Source organism: Lycium ferocissimum, chromosome 3 (genome assembly GCF_029784015.1).
Source record: "Lycium ferocissimum isolate CSIRO_LF1 chromosome 3, AGI_CSIRO_Lferr_CH_V1, whole genome shotgun sequence".
Lineage (NCBI taxonomy): Eukaryota > Viridiplantae > Streptophyta > Magnoliopsida > Solanales > Solanaceae > Lycium > Lycium ferocissimum.
The window spans coordinates 33,502,309-33,527,702 of NC_081344.1; the positions used below are offsets into that span (position 1 = coordinate 33,502,309).

Sequence of the window (25,394 nt, forward strand, 5' to 3'; positions counted from 1 at the left end):
CTTCTTGATATTTGATAGTGCTTGATGTGATGGCATGATGTATGTGTTGGGAGAAATTAACTAACAGAATGACGTTTTATGAATTAGCTTCGACAGCTTTCTTGACACTTGGTATTTTAAGCTTCGAAAGCCTTCTTGGTACCTGGTATTTGAAGTTTCGACAACTTTCTTGATACTTGGTATTTGAAGATTCGAAGGCTTTCTTGACACTTGGTATTTGAAGCTTCGAAGGCTTTCTTGACACTTGGTATTTGAAATATTAGTAGGCTGAACTATTTTATGGTTTGGTGATTCTCTGATTAAGTACTTGGTTGTAAAGCGGATAAGCTTATGTATTGAACTCACTTCTTGCACTTATATTTGATTCATAGCTCATGATTAAATTAACCAAATGGTGAAATTCTTGAATTTTCTTTGGAAAGCTTCTTGATATCTTGAACCATTTTAATTTATGATATTTATTCTCTTGAAAGGATTGTACCTTCATTTAGTACCATGTTTGGACATGTAGTCAAGTTTAATCTTGTCAAAGATGATAGAGTTTTTACAATAGAGAAGAATCCTGGAAAGTTCAAGAATGCAAAGCCTATTAATGCTAATGAAGTAGGGGCAGAAGTTGCTGGTCAAAATAAGTTTGAGGCCTTGATCAATGTGGATGAGATACAATCAGAAGAGAAGGAAGTGGAGGCTGTACAAAGCTGTCATGCAGTGCAAGATCCAGTTGGATGTAGCTAAGATCAAAACAGTTCAAAGGTTGATAAGAATGACATAGTTAAGGTGGATCAGGAAGAACACAAATTAAAGAGTGAAGTGAATGACAAAATTATTGCTGTTCAGGAACAAGGAAAGGGTCAGATTTCATTTGAAGAGGTGGAGGAGCATGATTTGATAAACAGTGATGAAATGATGCTGTTGATACTGTGGAGAAGTTAAAATCAAAAGAAGATGGTAGTGTAGATATGGATGATAATATTTCTGATGAGAAGCTTAGACTTCAGCCTTTTCCTTCATCCAAGTGGGGAGACAGAGTTGATGAAGAGTTACATGAAGGCTTAGAAGAAGGTGAAGTTCAAGTTGACAAAGAGTTGAAGCAACAATTAGAATATCATGTTATTGAGGACGAAGTGCTTCAAACAGATGTGGTTCTTGAAGATAGGTGTCAGGATCTAGTAGAAACATATAAAGCAGATATTGGCTCAGGATCTCAACAATCACCAGTGAAAGAATCTCAGCATCAGAAGAATAGTGAAGCAGATTCTGAGATGGAATCTTTGACAGAAGTTCAAGTTACTGCTCAGGAGGTTCTTGAATGATATCCTCCAAAACCTCCTAATAGTCAAATAGTTGAACTTGGTAAGGATGATGTACAATCTAAGAAGGACAAGGGAAGCAGTCCAAGTAAAGGACAAGTTTCAATGTTGAAGAAGCACTCTCCAATGAGGAGTTTACATGATCTGATTTCTCATAATATATCAGATAAAGATAGGAGGCCCTTAACATAAATTGTTCAAGTTAATGGTTTGCTAGAAGACCAAGATGAGAGTATTCAAGATATATTATCTCCAATAAAAGCTGCAGATGCTTCTCCAAAATCTATAGCAAAGGGTGGTAAGAAAGGCAAGAAGGAAGGTGTAGTTGAATCAAAAGTACCGGTTATAGTACTGCCAAAGAGAGGTGCTACAAAATCCAATTGTAAATGACGATGAAAGCCTTTATTTGGAATATAAGGTCTGTCAGAACTCAAAGAAGATTTTCACAAGCTTCAAATGTTGCACATACGTCATAAATTCTCTTTCATAGCTCTGATGGAGCCATTCCAACAAGCTAGAAATGTTGATAAATTCAAGAGGAGACTGGGAATGAATCTAGCTGGAGCAAACAACAATGGCAAAATTTGGTACTTTATTGAGGATTATGTTTGAAGTGGAAGTTATATCAGATACATCTCAGCAAATTTCTTTAAAACTAGTGTTGCTTGATCAGAATAAGTCTATGGTTATTACTTTAGTATATGCTAAATGTAATGAAGCTAAGAGATTGGAACTGTGGGATGACATTTATCAAGTGGAAGATTCAATTAATCTTCCATGGTTAGCTAGAGGATTTAAATGTAGTGTTGCATGAAGAAGAGAAGATTGGAGGTATTCCTATTCAGCCTCAAGATTATGAAGATTTTGCATTCTGTGTAAATTCTTGTGAATTGATGGAAACAAGTTTCAAAGGCAGTCATTTTACTTGGTGGAATGGTAGAGGAGGATCAGACTGCATATTTGAGAGATTGGATAGAATTTTCATTAATCAGCAGTTCTAGCAATGGTTTGCACAAGTAGAAGTTGAACACCTCTCAAGAACAGGCTCAGATCATGCTCTTTTGCTTATATCTTTGGGAGAACAAAGCTAAGCATTTGTTAGACCATTTAGATTTATGAAGTTTTGGACTGAACATCAAGATTTCTTGACTATAGTCAGAGGTAACTGGTCAAGTAACTTGAATGGAAATCTTTTTATGTTATTTAAACAGAAATTGAAGCACATAAAAAGGATTATGTCAGCATGGAGTAAAGAAGCTTATGGAGACATTTTCAAGCAGTTGATTATTAGATAAGAATTGTGAGGATCAAAGAAAGTTTATTTGAAGACGATCCTTCACCTTTGAATAGAATGGTGCTGTAATAACCTCAGACTGAACTTAAGAAATACTTGCACTTTGAAGAAGAATTACGAGACAGAAGGCTAATGTTACTTGGTTTGTTGAAGGAGATAGAAACACTAGATTCTTTCATAACCTTGTAAATGGCAGAAGGAAAAGATTGCAGGTGAAAAAAAAATTAAATGGAGATTGGTTGGAGGATGCTGATGAGGCTAAAGATTTTTTCAAAAAATAGTTTTCCGAGGAGCAAAAAGCTACAGATTTTAGCTTGATTAACTATATTCCTTCTATGGTGTCAGGGGAGGATAATGAGATTTTAGTTGCTGTTCCTAGTCTTGATGAAGTTAAACAAGTGGTTTTTGCTTCAAATGTGGATAGTACATGTGGTCCAGATGGATTAGCAGATGCATTTTTTCAGTCTTGTTGGCACATTGTTGATCCAGATGTGTTCAATGTGGCTAAAGCTTTTTATGAGGGCCATACCCTTCAAAAATCAATTACTCACACCAATTTGGTGTTGTTACCAAAGAATGCAGATATGAGGCTAATCAGCTTGAGTAACTTCATTAATAAAGTTATTTTAAGAGTTGTACATGGGAGATTGGAGAGTATACTGCCAAGTCTTATCTCTCCAAATCAATCTGGTTCTGTGAAGGGAAGAAGCATTATTGAAAATGTGCTATTAACTCAAGAGATTGTTATAGATATAAGAAAGAGAGGAAAACCAACAAATGTAATCATCAAGCTGGACATGGCAAAGGCTTATTATAGGGTGTCTTGGTTGTTTTTTATCAAAATGCTTAAGAGGATGGGTTTTTTATGTGATTATTAATGGTCAGCCTCATGGATTCTTTCACTCTACTAGAGGGGTCAAACAAGGAGATCCTATATCTCCATTATTATTTATATTGTCAGCAGAAGTCCTTTCAAGATTTTTTAACAGTTTATTTGATAATCCAATGTATCGAAGCTTTGGCATGCCTAAACGGAGTGCAGATCTTAACCATCTGGCATATGCAGATGACAGCATAATCTTTGCATTAGCAGACAGGTATTCCCTGGAACTAGCAATGAGAGTTTTGCTGAATTATGAGAAAATGTCAAGACAAATGATTAACAGAGATAGGAGTTGTTTTTACATGTATAAAACTAGTGCAATAAGCTTAGTTCAAAAGGTTTAACAAATCACTGGTGGTGAATTCCCATTCAAATAACTGGTTGTCCTATTTTTCACACCAGAAAGAAGAAAGCATACTACAATGAATTGATAAAAAAGGTGAAAGATAAGTCAGAACTGGAAAGGTTAGTTGATGTCTTATGGAGATAAGGTTGTGCTTATAAATAGTGTTCTTCAAAGTATGCCAATGTACTTGTTGTCAGCAATGGTTCCCACAAAGCATACAATTCGAGAGCTGCATAGAATATTTTCCAGATTCTATTATAGTAACAATAAAGATAGAAGAAATAGACATTGGTCCTTATGGTTAAATATGTGTTATCCAAGACAAGAAGGTGGCATGGGATTCAGATCTTTATTTGATGTGTCAAAAGCTCTTTTTACCAAACTTTGGTGGAGGTTCAGGACAAATTGCACTTTACGGTCCACATTCATGTGGAACAAATATTGCAAGAAAAAAATCCCTACATTGGTAAGCTGGAAAGGAGGTTTACAGTTGTGGAAGAAAATGTTAGAAGCCAGAGATGATATTGAACATGCTATTTGGTGGGAACCAAGGAATGGATCATCTAGCTTCTAGTTTGATAACTGGACTTGATTAGGTCCTTTGGTCAAGGTTATTCCTACTGGTTTTCAAGTTAATGAAGACATTGAATATGTGGAAGAAGTTTTGACAGATGGAACATGGAACTTTGATCTGCTTTAAGCCACAGTTCTAATCGAAATTGTTGAACATATGAGAACTGTGTTAGTTATCAAGGAAAGGGGGATGTCAAGTGACAAGGCTTGCTGGTTATTAACAAGTACAAGAAAGTTCACAGTGAGCAGTGCTTAGGATTTGGTAAGACAGAAGAAACAACAAAGCTAGTTTTACAAGCCTCTGTGGATTAAGGGATTACCCTATATGATTGCTTTTTTCTTATAGGGAGTATGGCATAAAAAACTACCAGTTGATGATGTATTGGCAAGAATAGGTATAAACATGGTATCCATATACAAATGTTGTACTTTTTCGCAACAGGAGACTATGACTCACCTGTTTCTAGCAGGTGAGTTTGCATCAGATATGTGGCAAGTTTTCTCTTCAACAGCAGGTGTACAGGGTCCTCCTGTGGAGATAAATCAAGCAAACGATCTAAATGGTGGACAGTAAAATGTGGTGCTAGGTTGAAACCACTTTATCAGGCTACTTCTGCAATCATCATGTGGCAATTATGGAAAAGAAGGAATACTATTGTTCATGGAGGGATTATGACAAGAAATAAGGTGATTTATGAGATTAATATGAACTTATGGCAGTTGGCTAGAATCAAGTTCCCATGGTTGGATATCCCATATAGTTGGCCTCTTTTGGTTCAGTCTTTGGAGAATTATAAACCACAAATAGTCAGTAGAGTAGTAGCATGGAGTAGTCCTTCTGATGGTTGGTTTAAGTGCAACACTGATGGTGCTTACAAGAAAAGTACAAGTCAAAGTTCTTCAAAGATTTTGTGTCAGAGATAGTGAAGGAAATTTAGTGCATGCATGGGCAAGTATGATATCAGAAGCATCCTGCATTATTGCTGAGGCAAAAGCAATACTTGAAGGGGTGGCATATCTTTTTGGAAACAATTTACTTTCTCTAATAATGGAAACAGATTCACTTCTGATGACTAAAGTTCTGAATGAAGAGTGGGAAGCTCCTTGGAGAATATGCATGGAGGTGAACCTAATCCAAGACTGGAGGAAGATAGGAAACATACAGATTATCCAAGTGTTCAGAGAAGGCAATAAGCTAGAATTTTTTTTAACTAACATGGTTGTTCGTTTTGCAGGTACAGTTCAAATATCAAACTATTAAGATCTTCCAAAGAGAGGCTAAAGGGATTCTAAATGCTAATAAACTGCAAATGCCAAGTTTCAGATTCAAGATTCTGCAAGCAAGATAACCAAATTGAACAACAAATGGTATGATATAATTCATGATCATAAATAGTATCATGCAGGAAACATTCTACAACTAGGTTGAAAACTGCTTGTCATCAGCTTCATTTCTACAACTTGGTTGCTAGAGTAGTTCTATCCAATGTGTGGTATTAACTTATAGTTCAACTTATTGGAAGAACTTCATTAGCAGCCTAGTATATGGTATGATTGCTGACTGATAATAATCACCTAGTTAGGCAATACTTATACAGAAACTAAATTTGAAATTCAACTTGACAACCACAACCTAATCCAAGGTGGAAGGATTCTTTTGTTTGGCTCATTGATTCCATAAACACCTGGTGAAAGCTTTGAGGTGATTTGAAATGGCATCAAACCAAGAATGGATTAGCAGCAGTAGTTCTGTCACTTTTTAGTTATTCAGATTAGAGTTTCTAGTCTTTTGTGAGCCATTGTTGCATTATTTTCTCTTCTATTTTTTGCTTTCTTTGATTTTCTGTACAGACTTGTTTTGATTTAATAAAATACGAAGTCTCATGCTAGTTGTTTTGGAGAAAACAAAGGGTTGACCCGATCAAATAGACCTCCAATGAGAATTTTGAGAATATGAGTGAGTACGCAGCATGTTTTTACGTGTGTGTGCATATTCGTTTTGTATCTGGGAGGTCTCGGGTGATAGTCGGAATTTGGGGAGAACTTGCTGAAAAACCAAAAACTACTAGTTTGTGATGTCTCGCCCTAGCGAGACTAGGTACGGCTTAGCGGATGGTATTCCGTTGAGGCGAATACGTGGCAGCGGGACTTCATCCGCTATAGAGGAAGATGGTGTTCCAGATTCATTAAATGCTTAAGTTAAACCCTTCATTTCCCATTCCCAAAATTATTTCTCCAAAGTGTCTCAAGGGCAATTTGAAGTATCTCAAAGTGGATTCTTGTTGGGTTAAGTGTCCATGGCATACTCATTGGCATAGTTTCATTGCTATCTCATTCTTGAATTCATACATTCATGCATGATGAAAATATTGTGGAAAAACAGCGTAATGAAAGAACTATGGAACAATTGATGGAAAAAGACTTTGGAAACATATGATAGAAAGTGGAATATCAAAGTCATCTCTGGGTAGTTTTATGGAAGTCACCTTTGGGCTTTGTGCGGAGTGACTGGTACATGGACGCCATGAGTCCCCCGGGTCATGACTGCAAAGACGTCGATATTCCATCCGGAGCATGTATGTATAGGTTGTGTTATTATCCATTGCATTGCATCGCATTGACATCCATCTCATTGCATTGCATATATCATCATTTCATTGTACATTTATTGATCGGATTTGTGGTTGTACTTGTGTTGTGCCTATTATGAGAAAATAGTGAAAGACTTGGCAGACTTGTGTTTAGATGCTTCACCATAGGCTATGACCCGGCTATTGATCATTTATGATCTGTGTGGATGTTTGTACCTGTCTGCTTATCTTATCTGATTTTGTGTTTTATATGCGTGAGCTAATCTTAGTCGGCCTATGATGCTTATCAGTACTTGTTGTTTGTACTGGTGCTACCTTGCTGCATTCTTTTCTAAGTGTAGAGTTTGTTATAGATTCACATTAGGCCCTCGTGAGTGAGTTTCCCGAGGCAGTCAGTTGGAGCTTCCAGGGTGAATCATGTTCCGATCCGCTACCCAAAAACTCTTCATCAACACCAGAGGCACCATCTGAGGTAGCATCAACATCTGAGGCACCATCTGAGGTAGCATTAACACTAGAGGCACCATCAGAGGTAGCATCAACATCTGAGGCATCATTTGTGGTAGCTTTCTATCATAATACTTGTCCCTTGTATTCGAGACAGTATTGTTCAGACTTGATGTATTTTATTATTCAGACTTATGCTCATACTTAGTAGCTCTTGTACTTTGACTTGACCAGATTCCTTAGGTAGTTGTTGTATTTCCGCACATATATTTGTATATGATATGGAAATTGCTTAGATACTTCTGTTTCTTTTTGGTATGCTTAATTTGAATGATTAAATAAGGGAGGGGCTTACCTAGCAGGTGGGATTTGGGTAGTTGCCAGCGCGATCTGTGATTTGGACCGTGACAAGTTGGTATCAGCGCCCTAGGTTACCCGGTCTTACAAGTACAAGAGCATGTCTAGTAGAGTCTTACGGATCGGTATGATGAACTCCGTACTTATCAGCGAGAGGCTATAGGACATTTAGAAAACTTCCAATTCTTTTATTCCTTCCGTTCTAGTTCAAATTAGTATCTAAATTTCTTTGTCATATTCACGGATGAGGGGAACTCATCCTTAAATTCTCATGCGAGCGGTTTGTCTATGACGTGTTGTGGTATGGTGCGAGATATGTCATCCTGATTTGGACGCATGACCAAGTTCAACTTCTAGCTATGGCTTGAGGATTCAGTTGTGTGGGATCATGGTTAGGACTAGTTTATTATGGGGGTTTTCTTGAGAAATGGGAGAGATGGTATAGAGGGTGACATGATCTCTATGTTTTCAGCGTTGGGTCACTTGGAAGTCTCAGAAGTGCATTTATGGCTTAACAAGACTGATTTGTTCGAGGTATGATTGGTTTGGGAAAAGTTTCAACATCGTCAAGGTATTATGATGGTTTGTATGGCACGGTTGAACTAATGGCAGGTCAACGATTCAACAGTGGCAGTGTATTAGATGTCGATATGTGGGGACGAGTGTAAGTTTGGTAAGGATCATCGAATTTTGCAAAGTGATAGTGACTGCGTGTAATAAAGAAGAGAAGTTGAGAATGAGGACATAAAGGATGACTTTTATGGAAAACATGCAGCGAAGTAAGATTTCTTAAGGTATATTGGTAAAAGTACTTTTTGTGTTATCGGATGGAAGCGTAAGGAAGATGATTCAGATAGATCAATCTCTGCTATTAGGAAGGGAACAATTGGTATATGACGTACTCGTCAGGATAAGGTTGCAATTTGTACGAGAGTGGATTTCATATTTGGTCGGGAAAAGTTGAGTTGGGGTTCTACGCTGCAATATGGTGGTGGTGGAGTAAGAGCTAGTGGTTTGTGGGTTCTTTCAGGAAAATAGTTATCGGTTCGAGATTGGAAAGTAAGGTTACTTGTGACGAGTGGAGACTTAAGGTATTGTGCAGCTGTGTTCCTTATACTTCAGTAAAGGGAGTGTTCACTGGGTCGTCGTGTTTGGAGGAATGGTAAAAAGATCATTGAATCGAGAGCTAGTTGATATGAGAGTTATGTTGCGGTCATACACAATGGAATAGACATAAGGGTTCAGTGATGAGTTGGTATATTTGGTTATATCGTCTGCTAATAGGGGCCAATGGTTGTCTAATAGAAGCAACTCAAGTGTTGAGCCAATATAAGTTTGGTATTCAGAGGGTTATTGGGTGTTGCATCTAAAGTTAGACTAGGGTTGAGAGCCTTGTATCTGTTGTGTAAGATTCAGTTAGATCTTTCTACTACTGGTGTTATTACTCGGCTGAGTTGATCGAATGAAGGGGATTATCGCGCGAACGGTTAGAGGCCTTCTGGTTCGACAAGTAAGGCAAAAGGTGATTCTTCATGGGCGAGTAGCGTTTAAAGACATTTGAAGTGGTTGATCAATGATGGGGCTTAAATTAATTCAAGTTATGGATAAAATTTCAAAAATTGAGTTAAGGGAATTTGAGCTAGGTCACCTTAAGAAAAAATTAATTTTGATAGGCAATTTCTTATTCCACAAAGCAGTGAACATCCATGATTCATTCTTCTTTTGCCTTATCAAATCCCAAGCACTCTTGACTTGAAAACTCCACTATTATTGCTCATCCACCAAGCAAAGGTCATTAGTAGCCTGTTGAATATCTGAGCTAATGTTCTGGACAATGTATTGCACTATATCTTCAGGAAGGACAACTCTTAGTTTGTGCAAGCTCCACTGCCCTTCATCTATAAAGTTTATTACCTTAACCTTTTCATCCTCTGCTTGATCCTGCACCACAAAGTACAAAGCACCAAGCTTTGTCCAATTATCAAACCAAAAGCTAGAGGTTCCAGCCTTAATCTACCACCATATATTGTGCTCCACGTCTTCTCAAACCTTAACCATTTTCTTCTACACATTAGATGCCGCTTTAGCTTGAGCTAGGACTGGAAGTGACTTTTTGCAATACTTATTCACCATGAATGATCCCCACAGTGAAGGACATGTCCTCAGATTCCACCAAAGTTTGGAAAATAAAGCCTTTGAAATATCATACAAAGATCTAAAACCAATGCCCCCTTCATTCTTTGGAAAACACATTTTTCCCATGCTACCCAATGTCTGTTTTTACCACCAAAGATTGTTACTCCAAAGAGAACTTTGCAAATATGTTATGCAGTTGCTTTATAACACCCTTTAAAGGGTTCAAAGCAGACAACAAGTAAATAAGCATAGTTTGCAAAACATGATCAATCGAAATGTATCTACCTCCAAAAGATAAAAATCTGTTTTGCCCGGACATAACTCTCTTCCTCACCTTATTAAGAAGATCCTCAAAGTAAACATTTCCTTCTACCATAAAACACTGGACTACCTAGATATGTAAAAGGGAAGGAACCCTTAAACATACTTGTTTTCCTCTTTACTCTTGTGATCACAGTTGTAGGAGTCTTCTTATGAACACAAAAAGAACTCTTGGAATTGTTAACCAGTTGTCCTGAAGTAGCTTCATAGTCCCTAATAACCTTCATCATCATCTTTAAGGATTTAGGATCAGCTAAACAAAATAGAATAGTATCATCTGCATAAGAGAGATGATTGATTTGTGGACTCCATTTAGGCATACCATACCCTCTAAATTCAGATTTTTCATGCAACTTGTTTAAGCTACTAGCAAGAACCTCAGCAGCAATAATGAATAAGGTAGGAGACAGTGGGTCTCCTTGTTTTAAGTCTCTTGAAGACTTAAAAAAACCATGAGACTGCCCCTTAATTAAAACTGAGTACCAGTTATTTGAAACTAATCTCCAAACCATATTAGTGATTACTTCAGAAAAGCCAAATTTCCTAAGCACCTTAGTTAAAAAAAGATCCATGAGACCCTGTCATAGGCCTTGGCCATATCTAACTTCATGACAATATTATGCAATTTGTTTCTCCTATTAATGTCTCTTATGATCTCCTGAGCCAACAAAACATTTTCCACTATACTTCTACCCTTTACAAAACCAGATTGAGTATTAGAGATGATACCAGATAACACCTTAACCATCCTTTCATGCAATACTTTTGAAATAATCTTATTGGCAAAAGTACTCAAACTTATGGGCCTTAAATTTGCAAAAGTATTGATTACCTCCTTCTTTGGAATCAGGATCACGTTAGTATGTGTGATGAATCTAGGCAACTCTTGACCACAGAAGAAAGCTCTCACCATTTTAGTAACATCATTCCCCACTATCGGCCAACAAGTTTGAAAGAATTGTCCTGAGAAACCATCTGGACCAGTGGCACTGTCTCCATTCAAACCAAACACTGCCCACTTTACTTTATTATTATTAGGCAAAGCAATTAAGGCTTCATTCTGATATGCAGAAATCAAAGAAGGAATGTTGTCAATCATGTCAAAGTTAGTTGGTCTCACTTATTCAGAGAACTGATCTTGGAAAAATTGTACAGTCAAATCTCCTATCTGCTCATTGTTGTTCACCCAGTTTGCTTGGCTATCCTGTATGTTATGTAGAACAAGTTTCTTCCTTCTTCCTTTAACATATGAATGAAAGAATTTGGTGTTTCTTTCCCGTTCTTTGAACCACTTCATGCCTGATTTTTATTTCCAGTATTCTTTTTCAATGCTCAGATATCTGTTCAAATCAACCTGTGCTTTGTGTAATTGTTCTCTATTCACCCCAGTTGGATTTACCTCTAGTTGCAATTCTTTCACTTTGATCACATCTTCCAATGTAGCAATTTGTTGGAAGATGTTGCCATAAGTCTCTTTACTCCAACTAGCTAAGGCCTTCTTCACCTTTTTCATCTTTTCTTGCAGTTCTACAAAAGGATTGGCAGCAAACTCTATTTCCCAATTATCTTTTACTATTTCCATGAAACTGTGATGCTTAGTCAAGAAATTTAAAAACCTAAAAGGTTTTATGATTACTTCCTCATTGCTATCACAAACAATATGAAGTGGAGCATGATCTGAACCATTTCTAATCAAATGAGCTACTTCACTGGATAGGAGCAATTACATAAACTCTTGATTACCAAATATTCTATCTAGCCTCTTGAAAATACAATCACCTTCAATTATTCAATTCCACCATGTGAATCTACTACCGGTAAATTTCAACTCCACTAAACGACACATATTCACAAATTGAGCAAAATCTGTTGTTCCTATTGCGGACTAGAAGGCCTCCCTGTTTCTCTTCCTCAGATAGTACAACATTAAAGTCTCTTCCCACAATCCAAGGTAACTGGTGATTTACAACAATCTGTCCTACATAATCCCATAAATCCTGTCTTTTGATGGCATCACAATTAGCATAAACTGCAATTAGTAACACTTCTTTCTGAAGGACTGAATTATAGAGCTTTAGAGTCACATGCTGGATTTCATTTGCAATCAATTGGCTACTCCACTCTTCTGACCAAAATAACCAAATCTTGCATATCACATTAGCCATAGCATTTTCTAACCCCGATCTCCTTCGATAGTCTTACAGAGAATCTGAATTTTGAAATGGCTCTATAAGAGCTATAACTTTGTAATGATGTCTCCTATCAAGATCAATCAATCTCTCAAAAGCATTTTGAGTATTGACTGATCTTATATTCCAAAATAATAGCTTGTCTATCATTGGGAATGAGATGGTTGCTGCATCTTATTACTCCTTGTTGTCACCTATAAAGGTAAGACATTTTTTAGCTTTGCTTTCCTTATAGCACTTCTAAAGTTTTTTTGTTTCCTTGGAGATAAGTCTGCCTCTTAAGATGTGCTATTGATATTCTGTTCCATACATTCATCTTCATATTTCTCTCTCAACTCCCTTAACTGCTTCATATCAACTTGTTCCTTATCATTTTCTGTGTTTTGAACTGCTAACTGGAAATTTGATATATCTTGCACTTCCTCAGAAGGATACATGATTTGAAGAGGTTCTACACTAGTACTACCACTCACATCCTCATGGATTTGTTCATGCCCCACTGATTCTACATTGACTTGTGAAGGCTCTTCCTATTGTGTACCTTTTTCTGCTGTTTCATCAGTCTTATCAGGTTATTCACTTATCTTCTGCTTGTCATTATGTGCTGTCTTATCTGCTGTCTTATTTGACTGCTATTTCATTATGTTCTGGTTTACATTCTCCACACTTGTGTTGCTAGACTCTGCACCCTCTTTCCTCTCAGTTTCATTCATCTTGTAGACCTACTTTTGCATATTACTTTCTTTCTCCTCCTCTTTATTGTCAGCAATCACTCCCTTCACCTCCTCTTCTTTTTCAAGAGCAGCAAATTTGTTGCTGCTCTCTACTTTATTCTTCTTATCTGACTCAAAGTTCTTGCTACCAGACTTTTTGCCAACTGGTTTCCAAGCCTGATTATTCTTATTATAACAACCATAATATTGCCTCTTCTCTTGTTTGTGCTTTCCTCCTCTGTTTTTGTTATTATTCTTAACCCCCTTTGTCAGCCTTTTGATGTACTTCCTTATCAAGGGTGCCCACACTGTTGGCCTGTTCTTTGTCTTCCTCCTTCTTGTTTACCTCCTTCCCTTTCTCCTTGCTTTCCATATCTTTTGATGATTCCTATGCTTCTTCTTCTTCCTTTGGACATAACTCTGGATGCAGGACACAACAGTCTTGTTCATTGTGGCCTTGTAACTTACACTTTCTACAATATTTAGGAATATGATCATAATTGATTTCAATCCACTTTTTTTATTTTTTATTTTAATATCCAGAAGGCATGCCTTCTGGTTTTTTATTAATCAAAAAAAGTCTTCTACATCAGAAAAAAGAATATAGAACTTGAACTATCTTGATGAATACTCAAACAAGATGGTTTCACACTATGATAAAGAAAATACCACCTATAGCTATATATCCTTCTAAGCATGCTGAATCTTTCTTGTTTTGATCCTCAATGATGGAATTTGTGACTTGTCTATGTTTATAATATTCCTTCCCATGGATGGTAGCTCCTAAAAACTATGAAACCGCAGCAACTCATCATGTTGAAAAGCAGTGTTTGCCAAAAAATCTGCTAATTGATTGTCTTCTCTGAAAACATACTTGATGTCCATGTTCAGGTGCCTTATTCTGTGCTGCATCAACTCTACCCTCTCCACTATCTGCCAAGGTATTTTCCATACATCCTGAATAATGCTCTTCGATGCCAGTGAGTCAGTTTCAACCTGAACATGCTGGAAATTGTTAGAGTAACAGTAATGAATAGCCTCTTATATTGCTACTGTCTCAGCTTCCATGTTAGTAGCTATGCCTAGTTTCTTGGCCTGACCATACACAAGATCCCCTCTTTCATCTCTTATGCAAAATGCATATGCACTAAGTCCTGGATTCCCTTGAGAGGCTCCATCAGTATTGCATTTGAAGCCATGCTGTGGCAATTCCCATACCACCTTATGAACATGAAGCCTTGGCTTATATTGTGTGAGCATCTCCACTATAGAAGGCCAGTCTGGTGGAAGCCTCCTCATCCATGGATATTTCACCTGAACTAGCTTATATATGGCCTGCTGAACTTGATACACCATTCTGCTGTATGTAGTATTCCTCCCATGCTTGATAGAATTTCTCCTTTTCCATATTTCCCATACTAGGATAACAGGAATGGCTTGAAAGATGGTATGCAACTTGTGTGATGCAGGAGCTGTCCACCAAAGTGTTATGACTTGCTGCAGGTGCAACCCTTCTATGTTTAAACTTGCACATTAAGTTGTGCTCATTATCCATAAAAAACAATGCCCCTTGTCTTGTCCAGTTATCAAACCAGAAAGTAGATGTACCTGCCTTGATCTGCGACCATATATTGTGCTCAATGTCTTCCTTTATAGTTACCATTTTCTTCCATGCATGAGATTCATCCCTGGCTTGTGTAATAACAAGATGAAGTTTTTGGCAGTACTTATTAACCATGAAAGCATCCCATAATGACACTGATGTTTTAAAGTTCCACCAAAGTTTTGCAAAAAGAGCTTTTGAGATATTATGCAGAGATCTAAATGCAAGACCTCCCTCCTCCTTTGGTAAACACATCTTCTCCCATGCAACCTAGTGTTTTCCTTCAACTCCTGTACTATTACTCCAAAAGAATTTGGCAAAAATCTTGTGTAGCTGCTCAATCACCCCTTTTAATGGATTCATAGCAGATAACAGATAAACTGGCATAGTTTGCAGAACATGAGCAATCAAAATATACCTTCCACCAAATGACAGTAGCTTATTTTGCCAAGACATTACTCTATTCATCACCTTTTTGATTAAACCTTCATAGTACACTATCGTTCTTCTTCCATAGAAGACTGGACATCCCAAGTATGTAAATGGAAAAGTTCCTTTCCTCATCCCAGTTTTCCTTTTTACTCTACAAACAACAGTTGATGGGATCTTTTCATGCAAGTAGAAAGAACTCTTCTCATTATTTACCAGCTGACCTGACACTTTCTCATAGTTTCTTAGCACCTTCATCATCTTTGTCAAAGAAACAGGATCTGCTGAGCAAAATAAGATTGTGTCATCTGCATATGACAGATGATTGATCTAAGGATTCCACTTTGGCATACCATAACCCTTGAATGCTGGATCATCATGCAAGTCATTCAAATTTCTGGCCAAAACCTCAGCAGCTATTATGAACAGTGTTGGAGAGAGTGGATCACCTTGCTTCGAACCGCTTGATGACTTAAAAAATCCATGAGATTGCCCATTAATCAATACTGAGTACCAGTTGTTTGATACCAATCTCCAAACCATATCTATGATAATTTCAGAGAAACCACACTATCTAAGCACTTTAGTTAAGTATATCCATGAAACTTTATCATAAGCTTTTGCCATGTCAAGCTTTACCACCACATTGTGTAGTTTGTTTCTCTTATTAATATCCCTGATGATCTCTTGGGCCAATAGTACATTACCCACAATGCTCCTACCTTTAACAAAACCGATGAGTGGTTGATATTTTAGCAGGCAGCAATGGAACAATTCTTTCATGGAAAACTCTAGAGATGATTTTATTAGCAAAACTGCTTAGACTGATAGGTGTCAGATCAACAAAGGTGTTTATATTCTCCTTTTTTGGAATCAGTACAAGATTTGTGTGAGTTATGCATCTTGGCAGTTCTTGACCATAGAAGAAGGCCCTTACCATATTAATTACATCTCCACCTATGATACTCTAGCATCTTTGAAAGAAATGGCCTGAAAAACTATCTGGACCACCAGTACTATCTCCATTTAATCCAAACATTGCATTCTTGACTTCTTCATCACTAGTTAAAGCAGTGAAGTCCTCATTCTGTGCATTAGTGATCACCTTAGGAATCTTCTTAATCATCTCATAATCACCTGATGTTGCTTCTTGCCTGAACTGGTCTTGATAGAAAGAAACAGCTTCCTGTCCAATATTAGCATTTGTGTTTAACCAGTCCCCTTGCCTATTTTGTATAGTATGAACTGCCAGCTTCCTCCTTCTTCCATTAACATAATTATGAAAAAACTTGGTATTTGTCTCCATCCTTGAACCACCTCATGCGGACTTTTGTTTCCAGTATTCCTCCTCCAAGCATAAATATCTATTAAGATCAGCCTGAGCTTTGTGCAAAGCTTCTCTATTCAGACTTGAGGGATTCAATTCAAATTGTAGCTCCTTCACTTTGATGACATCCTCCATAGTGGAAATCTGTTGGAAAATATTGCCATATGTTTCCCTACTCCATACTGCCAAGGCCTGCTTTACCTTTTTCATTTTAGCATGCAACTCAATGAAAGGATTAGCTGCAAAATCCAAACACCAGTTGTTTTCCACCACTTCCATGAACTTTGGGTGAGAAGTCCAAAAATTCAGGAATTTAAAAGGCTTAACTACCACTTCAGTCTGAGAATCACAAATTACATGGAGAGGGAGTACGATCGTAACTATGTCTAATCCGATGAACAACTTCAGCTGATGGGAATAAATCCATGAACTCCTGATTGCCCAGAATTCTATCAAGTCTCTTGAATATGAAATCCTCCTCTATTATACCATTCCACCAAGTGTATCTGCTCCCAGAGAATTTCAGCTCCAACAAACCACAATTATTAACAAAATGAGCAAATTCAGCAGTTTCTGAGTGATGAACTGGAAGGCCTCCCAACTTTTCCTCAGGTTTGAGAATAACATTAAAGTCACCCCCAACTATCTAGGGCACATGAACATTAAGGGCCACCTGTCCAATTGAGTCCCATAATTCCTGTCTCTCTGCACCACTGCATTTAGTATAGACAACAGTAACATATGCTTCATACTGTAGATTTACAAGAGATAGCTTGAAAGTAACATGCTGCACTGAATCAGCTATAACTTGTGCGTGCCATTCCTCAGTCCAGAATAACCAGATCTTCTTTGACACATTAATCATTGCATTTTGTACACCTAACCTTATCCTGTATTCTTCAATCACCTCAGGCTCTTGGAAAGGTTCCATAATTGCTATAACTACATAATGATGCCTCCTATGTAAATCACCAACCTCGAAAAGAATTTCGAGTGCTTACTGATCTAATATTCCAAAATAATAGCTTGTCTATCATTGAGAACTGAGAGGCTTGTTTTTATTACTCCTTGTAGTAAATTGAAATGGCACACCATTATGATTTGTCCTCTTACCACTTTTTAAGATACTAATTTTCTTAGGAGATAAATCTCCATCTCTTGAAATCTACTCTATATTAGGATCCAATGACTCATCCGCCATTATGTCTCTTTGCTCATCATTGCCTATCTCATCAGATTTTAACTTTTCAGTATGCATCACTTGGAGTGAAGAATTTCCTGGATCTAAAGTATTAGGATCTTCTTCTTTATCAACATCCTCTCCTTTACTCTCCACTTCAAGCTGATCAAAAGATGCTTCCTCCACAACCAAAGGCTTATCAAGAATCATATTTGTGGACACAGAACTAGAATGTTTTGTGCAGCTTTCCACATCTTCTTCATTACTAGTTTTTCCACCCAAAGGATCCTGCCATTTCAGTAGTTCTGACCCATTCACTTGTATTTCGGGACCAAACTCTTGAGTATCAGAAGCCTTTACTCCTTAACCATCATGTAGTGTCTCTTGGCCTATCACTTGAATATCAGGAAACACCTTGCCCAAACTATGTTCACCTCCTTTTTTTACTTTGCTTCCCAAACGATGCCTCAACCGATGGCTTTGCTGTCTCTTTCTCTTTTGTTGCTATTGTCTTAACAATCTCCTTGCTTGAAATTTGTTCTTTTACTACATTTTCATGATCAGTGTTAAGATCATCATGTTCCTCACCATCATTAGCAGCCAAAGCACCAAACATATTATTAGTAGCAATACCTGTAATATTCCCATCATTGTTAGCCTTCACTCCATTATCTCTATTATCTGCTACTGCTTTCCATCCCTTAACTGGTTTTTTATACCCCCGCCCCCCCTCCCCTCCTTCCCTTTATATCTTTTTTTTCTTGGGAGCTGTTCCTTCTGATTTCTGTCTTCTTTTGTGTTCTTCTTCTCCTCCACCTTCTTTGAACTCTCTCCAGTATGTTGTCCCAGTTTGTGATCATTCTTCTCCATAGAACCATCAATATAATCAGTATCTTGCTTCTTTTTTTTACTTCTTCTTGTTACTATCTTCCTTCACCTCTTCTTCCTCATCTACTGGATACAATTCAGGATGAAGCTTGAAACACTCAACTTCATTATGTCCTTGTAGCTTATATGTTTTACAGTACTTTGGCAGGTGATCATAATTAATCTCAATCCACTTATCAATAATCTCACCAGTGATCTTCTTTCTCTTTCCAATATTTACCTTTTGAGGTAAATCTTTCAATAAGTCCACTTCTACTTTAACTCTTGCAAAACTAGGCCTGGTTTGATTCTTTGTTGCCATATCCACTAGCAATGGTTTCCTTACTGCTGAAGCTAACATAAACACAGCTTCTTTGACAAAAAATTTTGGAGGCAAATAAGGGAAATATATCCATGCAATAGCAATGCTTGTTTTAGCATCAGGATCAAACCAAGGATCCCACTTGAGGGTTCTCATCGGATACCATCAATTTTGATGATTGATATAAAAAGCAGGCTTCGATAGTAGGTTCACATAGTCTTCAACTAGGGTTGGACGAAGCAACACATACCTATGCAGAATGTTTCCTATAGGACACTCTCCCTTCAATTCACACTGCTTTGGTATAAGTTTACGAATGTCACACCCTAACAATGGTAGGGCATGACGGGCACCCGACTCTCATCAGAGTCGAGCGAACCATTAGACATTCGCTCTATCAAAACCTGTCATTTCAAAAACTTTTAAAAACATGAAACTTTTCTAAATAGAAATCATTATCTTTATGACGATTATGAAAACTTTCAATCAAATAAGTACTTTAAACCAATTGAAATCATCTAAAATACATACTCTTTTAAAATCCACAAATGACTCAATCGACATCACTTTGTTCCGCATCTCGACAAATATACCACAGACACTATCTGTCTCTAAGAAGTGAACCGAATATTATGAGTCGGGGATGTGGCCCCGACATACCCATAATTATGCATATCTATACATGACTCGGACATTTGACTCCGTAATGAGGTGGAACTTGCAATCCCAAACGACGTCCAAGCATTCTAGCTATACACTTAACCTCGCTAAACAATGCAGTCGCGAGCATGAACGCAATGGCGTCCCGTGCAAAAGGACGTCAATACGGATAATGTCGAGTATGTAAGGTGGTAACAAATCATAATCATAATTTAATTTAGGAGAGAAGAAATCACAATCTAACTCAATACACAAATCGCTAGAAGAAACAAAAATGCGCACACGAAGTCTCAAAACAATCTTTAAGTAAATAATGCAATCCAACACACATGCCGCTTCCGATATGTTAATGTAATGGTCCCTTCCGGACTGACCAAGCTTCGGCTAGTATCACAATAGTCCCTTCGGACGGCCGCTTCCGCATAATAATGATAACCCTTCGGGCAGGTAGCTCCGCTTAATATCACAATCATGTCAACACAAACTCAATCCACAAGTATTAATTTCAATTCATATCATAAGTCACTAATCAATTCATTACAATCTAGTTATTAGTCTTACTCTTTCATAAGAAGTTATCAAATTTGTATCTCACGAGACTCAGGAGGACATACTTCCAGGTTTGACGGTAGAATTGTTATGAGATTCTTACTACCTATATTCTACTCAATTTCATCTTATTGCCTTACCCAAAGAATAAATGATCATGTCAATACAAAGGGATAATACTATGGAATGTAAACATAAATCATAAATGAAATGAAGTAGTAAAATCTCGCACCCTTCCCGGAGTGGTTTTGAAAATCAAACTTTATGTTTTCTTTAGTATAAAACTCATTTTCTCGAAATCATTAGTAAAACCATATACACAACTCAACGTGGCACCTTATGGGTGTTCCGCTTCGGAACGGGAATAGGAGTACAATATCAATAAGGCATCACAAGAAACATTTAGACCTTACTCGTCTAAGAATGGAATCATATGGAGTACATATAGAACGAATAACAACAAGAATCCTGCCAAAGAAGAAAGGTTTGCCTTACATACCTTGTCGCTTACGTCCTTAGCTTAAATTATGCTTCCAAACACTGGCCAATATACAATCAAGGTAAAGGAAACCGTAGACAACTTGAAAGAGGTTCATATACTTCTCTAAGCTCGTAATTAACTTCTGTAAATTCGGGCAGCATTTTCCCTGAAATCTTCGTTTCCCTCTAATTCCAATTCAATTTAACAACGCAATCAACAACCAAAAACAATAACAACCATCTCATATAAGCCTCTTTAAACTCAAAACATCAACTCCCAAAGATATACACCAAAACAGCCCAGTATACACTTTATATACGATATCTACATTCACTTTATTCTCCCAAATTCAAGAACACCAACTTATCAACAACATCAACAACAATATCAACAATCATTTTATATCAATATCCAACTAATTCTATCCATTTAATCATACCAAAACAGCCCCCAAGTCATTTGATATCCAAAAATTATAACCGAACTTTCAACGTCATTTTCTCTATTCTGACCCGTCAAATCCATCAATGATCATGGTAAGAACATCATTAACATCTTAAAAATACCTTATATGAGCATCCACCATGAAACCAACATCCCTCAAGTTTAACTTTTAGCTTAAAACGACGACGACAACTCGTACTACACTTTATCCTTCACGAGCCTCGGGATTCGGGGCCTCGAACTTGATCAATTCTCCACTTTCTCTCTCTAACTCACCTCTCTCCCTCTCTAAAAGTTTATAGACTGCTTGATGTATAAATGAATGAATTTTTATGACTTTAGCCCTTATATATGGGTCTTGGGTCGGTTCCCACCGACCTTGAGTCGGTTGGGCCGAGCCCACTGCCCAACATTACCTTTCTATCTTAAAACATCCATAACTTTTTATCCCTATGTCACATGCAGGCCCACAACCTATGGTTGGAAAGATATTTCAATTATCTAAAACTTTCATTCGTGGAGTTTTCCCAAATTCCCAAACAATGATGGGGTTATGGCCTCCCGAAGTCAGATCACCAACGTAACTTAAAAATATTTTTTTGAAGGGCTTCCACTTGGATTTGGCTCAAGGATCCTTCTTGAGTTGTGTTTAACTTCACATATATTATCCATATAACTTGTCATATGTCCTTTATAAAATCTCTACATGTGGACCCCACCTCGACACGATTACGAGGCTATATATCTTTTAACGTATCACTCCAATCATCTTGTACGAATTTCAAATATCATACTCATGCTATCCTCATGCTAATACAGTAGAATTTCATCCTTTATACTTGTAATATTTGCTCCTCCTTGAGCTCACATTAAGCCGTCTGCAGCCTTAGTAACGCGAAATTTTCTGGGGTGTAACAACGAAGCTCTTTAATATCAGGCCAACCATATGAAAACTTTCGAATAATGGCATATTGGAGATTTTCTTATTTTATCATCTGTTCTATTTCTTCTTCATCCCACAAGAATCTTGGTTCTCCATGCAAGTACGAGATTTTCTTTTGTGATAATGGTGGATAGTTTTGAACTGGTTGTATAGGTTTTAAGGTTGATGCATAGGTTTGTGGTTGTAAAAGCTGCATGGGTTGTTGTGTAGTATTGGGTGGTGTTGCTGATGGCTGGACAACCTCCGGTGGAGGCTGCCAGTGGCCGTGGTGGCCATGGTGGCCGGAATACTAGGGTTTTGCTAGGGTTAGGGTTTCTTTAGAGAGAGCATTTTTAAGGATCGGCGTTTGGAAACTTCATTTGATTTGATTAATTAACATGTTGTTATACTTGTTTAGTGTAGTTTAGTTACTGTTTAGCTATAACTATGGTAGATTAGTATAGTGATTTCAATCCACTTGTCCACCATTTCACCATATTTCTTTCTCATTCCAATATTAACTCTTTTTGGGAAATCACTCAAAAATCCACCTCCACTTTGACTCTAGCACAACTAGGTTGAGTTTGATTTCTAGTAGCCATATCCACTTGCAAAGGCTTTCCTACTGTAGTTGCTAATCAAAAAACAACCTTTTTTCCAAAAAAATTTGGAGGCAAATATGGAAATGAAATCCAAGAAATTGCTATCGAAGTTTCCTCATATGTTTCAACTGATGATAATCTGCAGAGGATTCATATTCCTGTGGTTTCCACATGTTGGTGTTGTGATGAGCATCAAATGGAAACCATGACACATTTATTTCTAACATCTCCATTAATTTCACAACTGTGGAGAAAGTTTGCTTCTTGTGTAGGTTTCAGTATAGATGGACTACAATTGCAGCAGTTGATTATAAAATGGTGGACTGTGGAGGCACCTGCCAAGCTTAAATCAGTTTATGCAGCAATTCCAGCAATTGTGACGTGGGAGATATGGAAGAGAAGAAACTCTATTAAGCATGGCAGGAACACAACTTGCAGCAGGATGTTCTTTTAAGCTCAGAGAACAGTGGTTCAGCTGGTTAAAAACACTATATCCTTGGCTACATATAATCCCTTCAGAGTGGCCACTCATGATTGAGTTGTTAACACAGTACAAACCACACTTCACTTTTGTTTGGTTCATTGGAAGCTGCCAAGACATGGGATAATAAAATGTAACACTGATGGGGCCATTCAAGGTAATCCAGGTAGCAGCTCAGATGGATTCTGTGTGAGAGATGTCAGAGGAGAGTTGTTATATGCACAGGCTAAGCAGATTGTCCATAATACAAACATGATAGCTGAAACAGTAGCAACACAAAGGTAATTCATTGGAGCATATCACAACAGCAGACAACATATGATTCTGGAAATAGATTCTTTGGTACTAACAAACATTCTCAATGATGTTTGGAAAGTACCATGGGAACTAGTGGAGATGATAGAGGACATTAAGAGGGCAATGCAGCAGATTCATATATAGGTTGTGCACATATATAGAGAAGGAAATAAATTAGCAGACTGCTTGGCTAATTTGGCATTCTAGTCAGATCATATGCAACAGTTTCAAGATTTTTAAGAATTACCAGTGGAGGGAAGAAGGATACTTAACATGGACAAGCTTCAGATACCGTATATTAGAATCAACACAAGGAAGATGACAGTAGGCAGATGAAGATCTTGAAGGAATATTACAGAATTTAGTTCAGTTACTGCTTTTCTAATAAACTAGCAAGATGTATAGTGAAATACCTAGAATTGCTTGATCAAAGATTAGATTAGATAGCTTTAATTTTCTATTGCTTTGAACTTCTTTATTTATTTGCTACACTTGATTAATAAAAAGCCCAAAATTTTTTTGAAAAAAAAAACCAAGGGCACCTTAGTGGAGATACATGAGGACATTGGTAGGATTGTGTAGGTGATACGCTGGATTTAGAAAGTAATCACTTTTAGAGTTGAGTGAGGTAAGGAAACTCTAGGGTGTAGAGTGTGCGGTATACTATTGAGTGGGTTCAAGTAATGGTCAGATGGTGGCGGTGAATGTGAATTGATGGAAATTGAGGAATTGAAGAGTCAAGAAAAGGTATAGTTGATTGATAATCGGAAGGAATAAGGTACATCTTCGGGATTACTTGGGCCAATATAGATTGTGGTGTTATTGTCTTGCATCTTTCAGATGAGGTGTGATTGTTTAGTACGCTTAAAGAAGGAAGTCTGTAGAAATGGACTAAGTGATATGACGAAGTTCCATGAGTTTTAGTGATTAGTGACTAGTGAGAAGCAACTTTCAGGTAACCAACATATTAAGGCTTATGGGAAGTGGCTTGTGTGGTACCTAGTTGGGTAATTTCATAGCACTCTTCAATGGATGAGCTAGTGTGTTTTAATAGAAAGGAATTCTAGGAATCTCTATAATTTGAAGGCTAGAGTTATATTTTAGAGATGAGAACATATTCGTGGTAGTGTATTATGTTGTAAGTAGTATTAACTGGATAGCTTGGGTGAGCACTTTTGGAAGTTAAGGACTTGGAAGTAGTTGCATGAATGTTAGAGCGAAGGTTGCAAGAATTTGATACTTTCAGAATTGTTATAGACATATCAAGGTGTCACATATGAGGATTCGATGGTTAAAGGTGTATTAAATGAGGCCACAGGTTTGAGTTCAAACGTTCGAAATCGTGAGCAAGTTAAGGGGAAGCACAAAAAGATTTGATGTATTTGGAGTTCATGGTGTGTATCAGATTTGTGTATCGGGTGGAGGTTGACAAACAGGAAGATTGCGATCTTAAGGTATAGTTTTTCATTATTAAGTTGACAACTTGGATAGAACACATCTTTTGGAGTCGAGGATGACAGCCATGATGGATTATGCATGAGGAAAATATTAGAATTGGTCGCCACATATGTGTGATAGGGATGTGATTGGTTTCGGAAGGTTTGGAGTAAGTTCGGGTGACTATTGGTGATATTCAAGGGTTGTGCATCCATTCCAGGTCAAAATTGTTCAATTAGAGCCTGGTGGACTATGTGCATATTTCTAGGAGGACTTATAGGTTTCCTAGTAAATCACCTTCAAGGATCAGATGGCTTTCAGTTCAGAATTGAGGTATGACAAGTTTACCGAGCTATATCGGGGTTTGCGACTAGACTTGATGATATCTTACCGGGGTCAGTTATTCAGACCGTTATAATGGTTTACGTCAGTACTTGGTAATGACTGAGGAGGTTCTATGGTGGTGGGAAGTCTTTAGAGTGATCAGATTGTTTTCTACGGGTTTGGACTCAACAAGGTAATCAGTGGGTATGCTTCTAATATGGTGATTCAAGGATTTAAGAAGGCTTGGGTGATGTGTTTTGGCTAAAGTAGTTTCAACACCGGGTTACGAAGTTAACAGACTTGGAACTA

General features: G+C 37.5%; 2 protein-coding genes across 2 annotated transcripts; both read right to left on the reverse strand.

Annotated features, from left to right (window-relative positions):
- Positions 1-11,564: 11,564 nt before the first annotated feature.
- On the reverse strand, positions 11,565-12,423 carry LOC132048840 (uncharacterized). The gene is made up of 2 exons (XM_059439526.1): positions 12,074-12,423; positions 11,565-11,967 (listed from the first exon to the last, which is right to left on the reverse strand). Exons 1-2 carry the CDS (start codon positions 12,421-12,423, stop codon positions 11,565-11,567), a joined length of 753 nt encoding a protein of 250 aa, XP_059295509.1.
- A 4,087-nt stretch (positions 12,424-16,510) lies between these two features.
- LOC132048842 (uncharacterized) lies at positions 16,511-17,450 on the reverse strand. Its single transcript, XM_059439527.1, has 3 exons — positions 17,193-17,450; positions 16,877-17,126; positions 16,511-16,758 (listed from the first exon to the last, which is right to left on the reverse strand). The coding sequence occupies exons 1-3, from the start codon at positions 17,448-17,450 to the stop codon at positions 16,511-16,513; spliced, it is 756 nt and encodes a 251-aa protein (XP_059295510.1).
- Between the last annotated feature and the right edge of the window lie 7,944 nt (positions 17,451-25,394).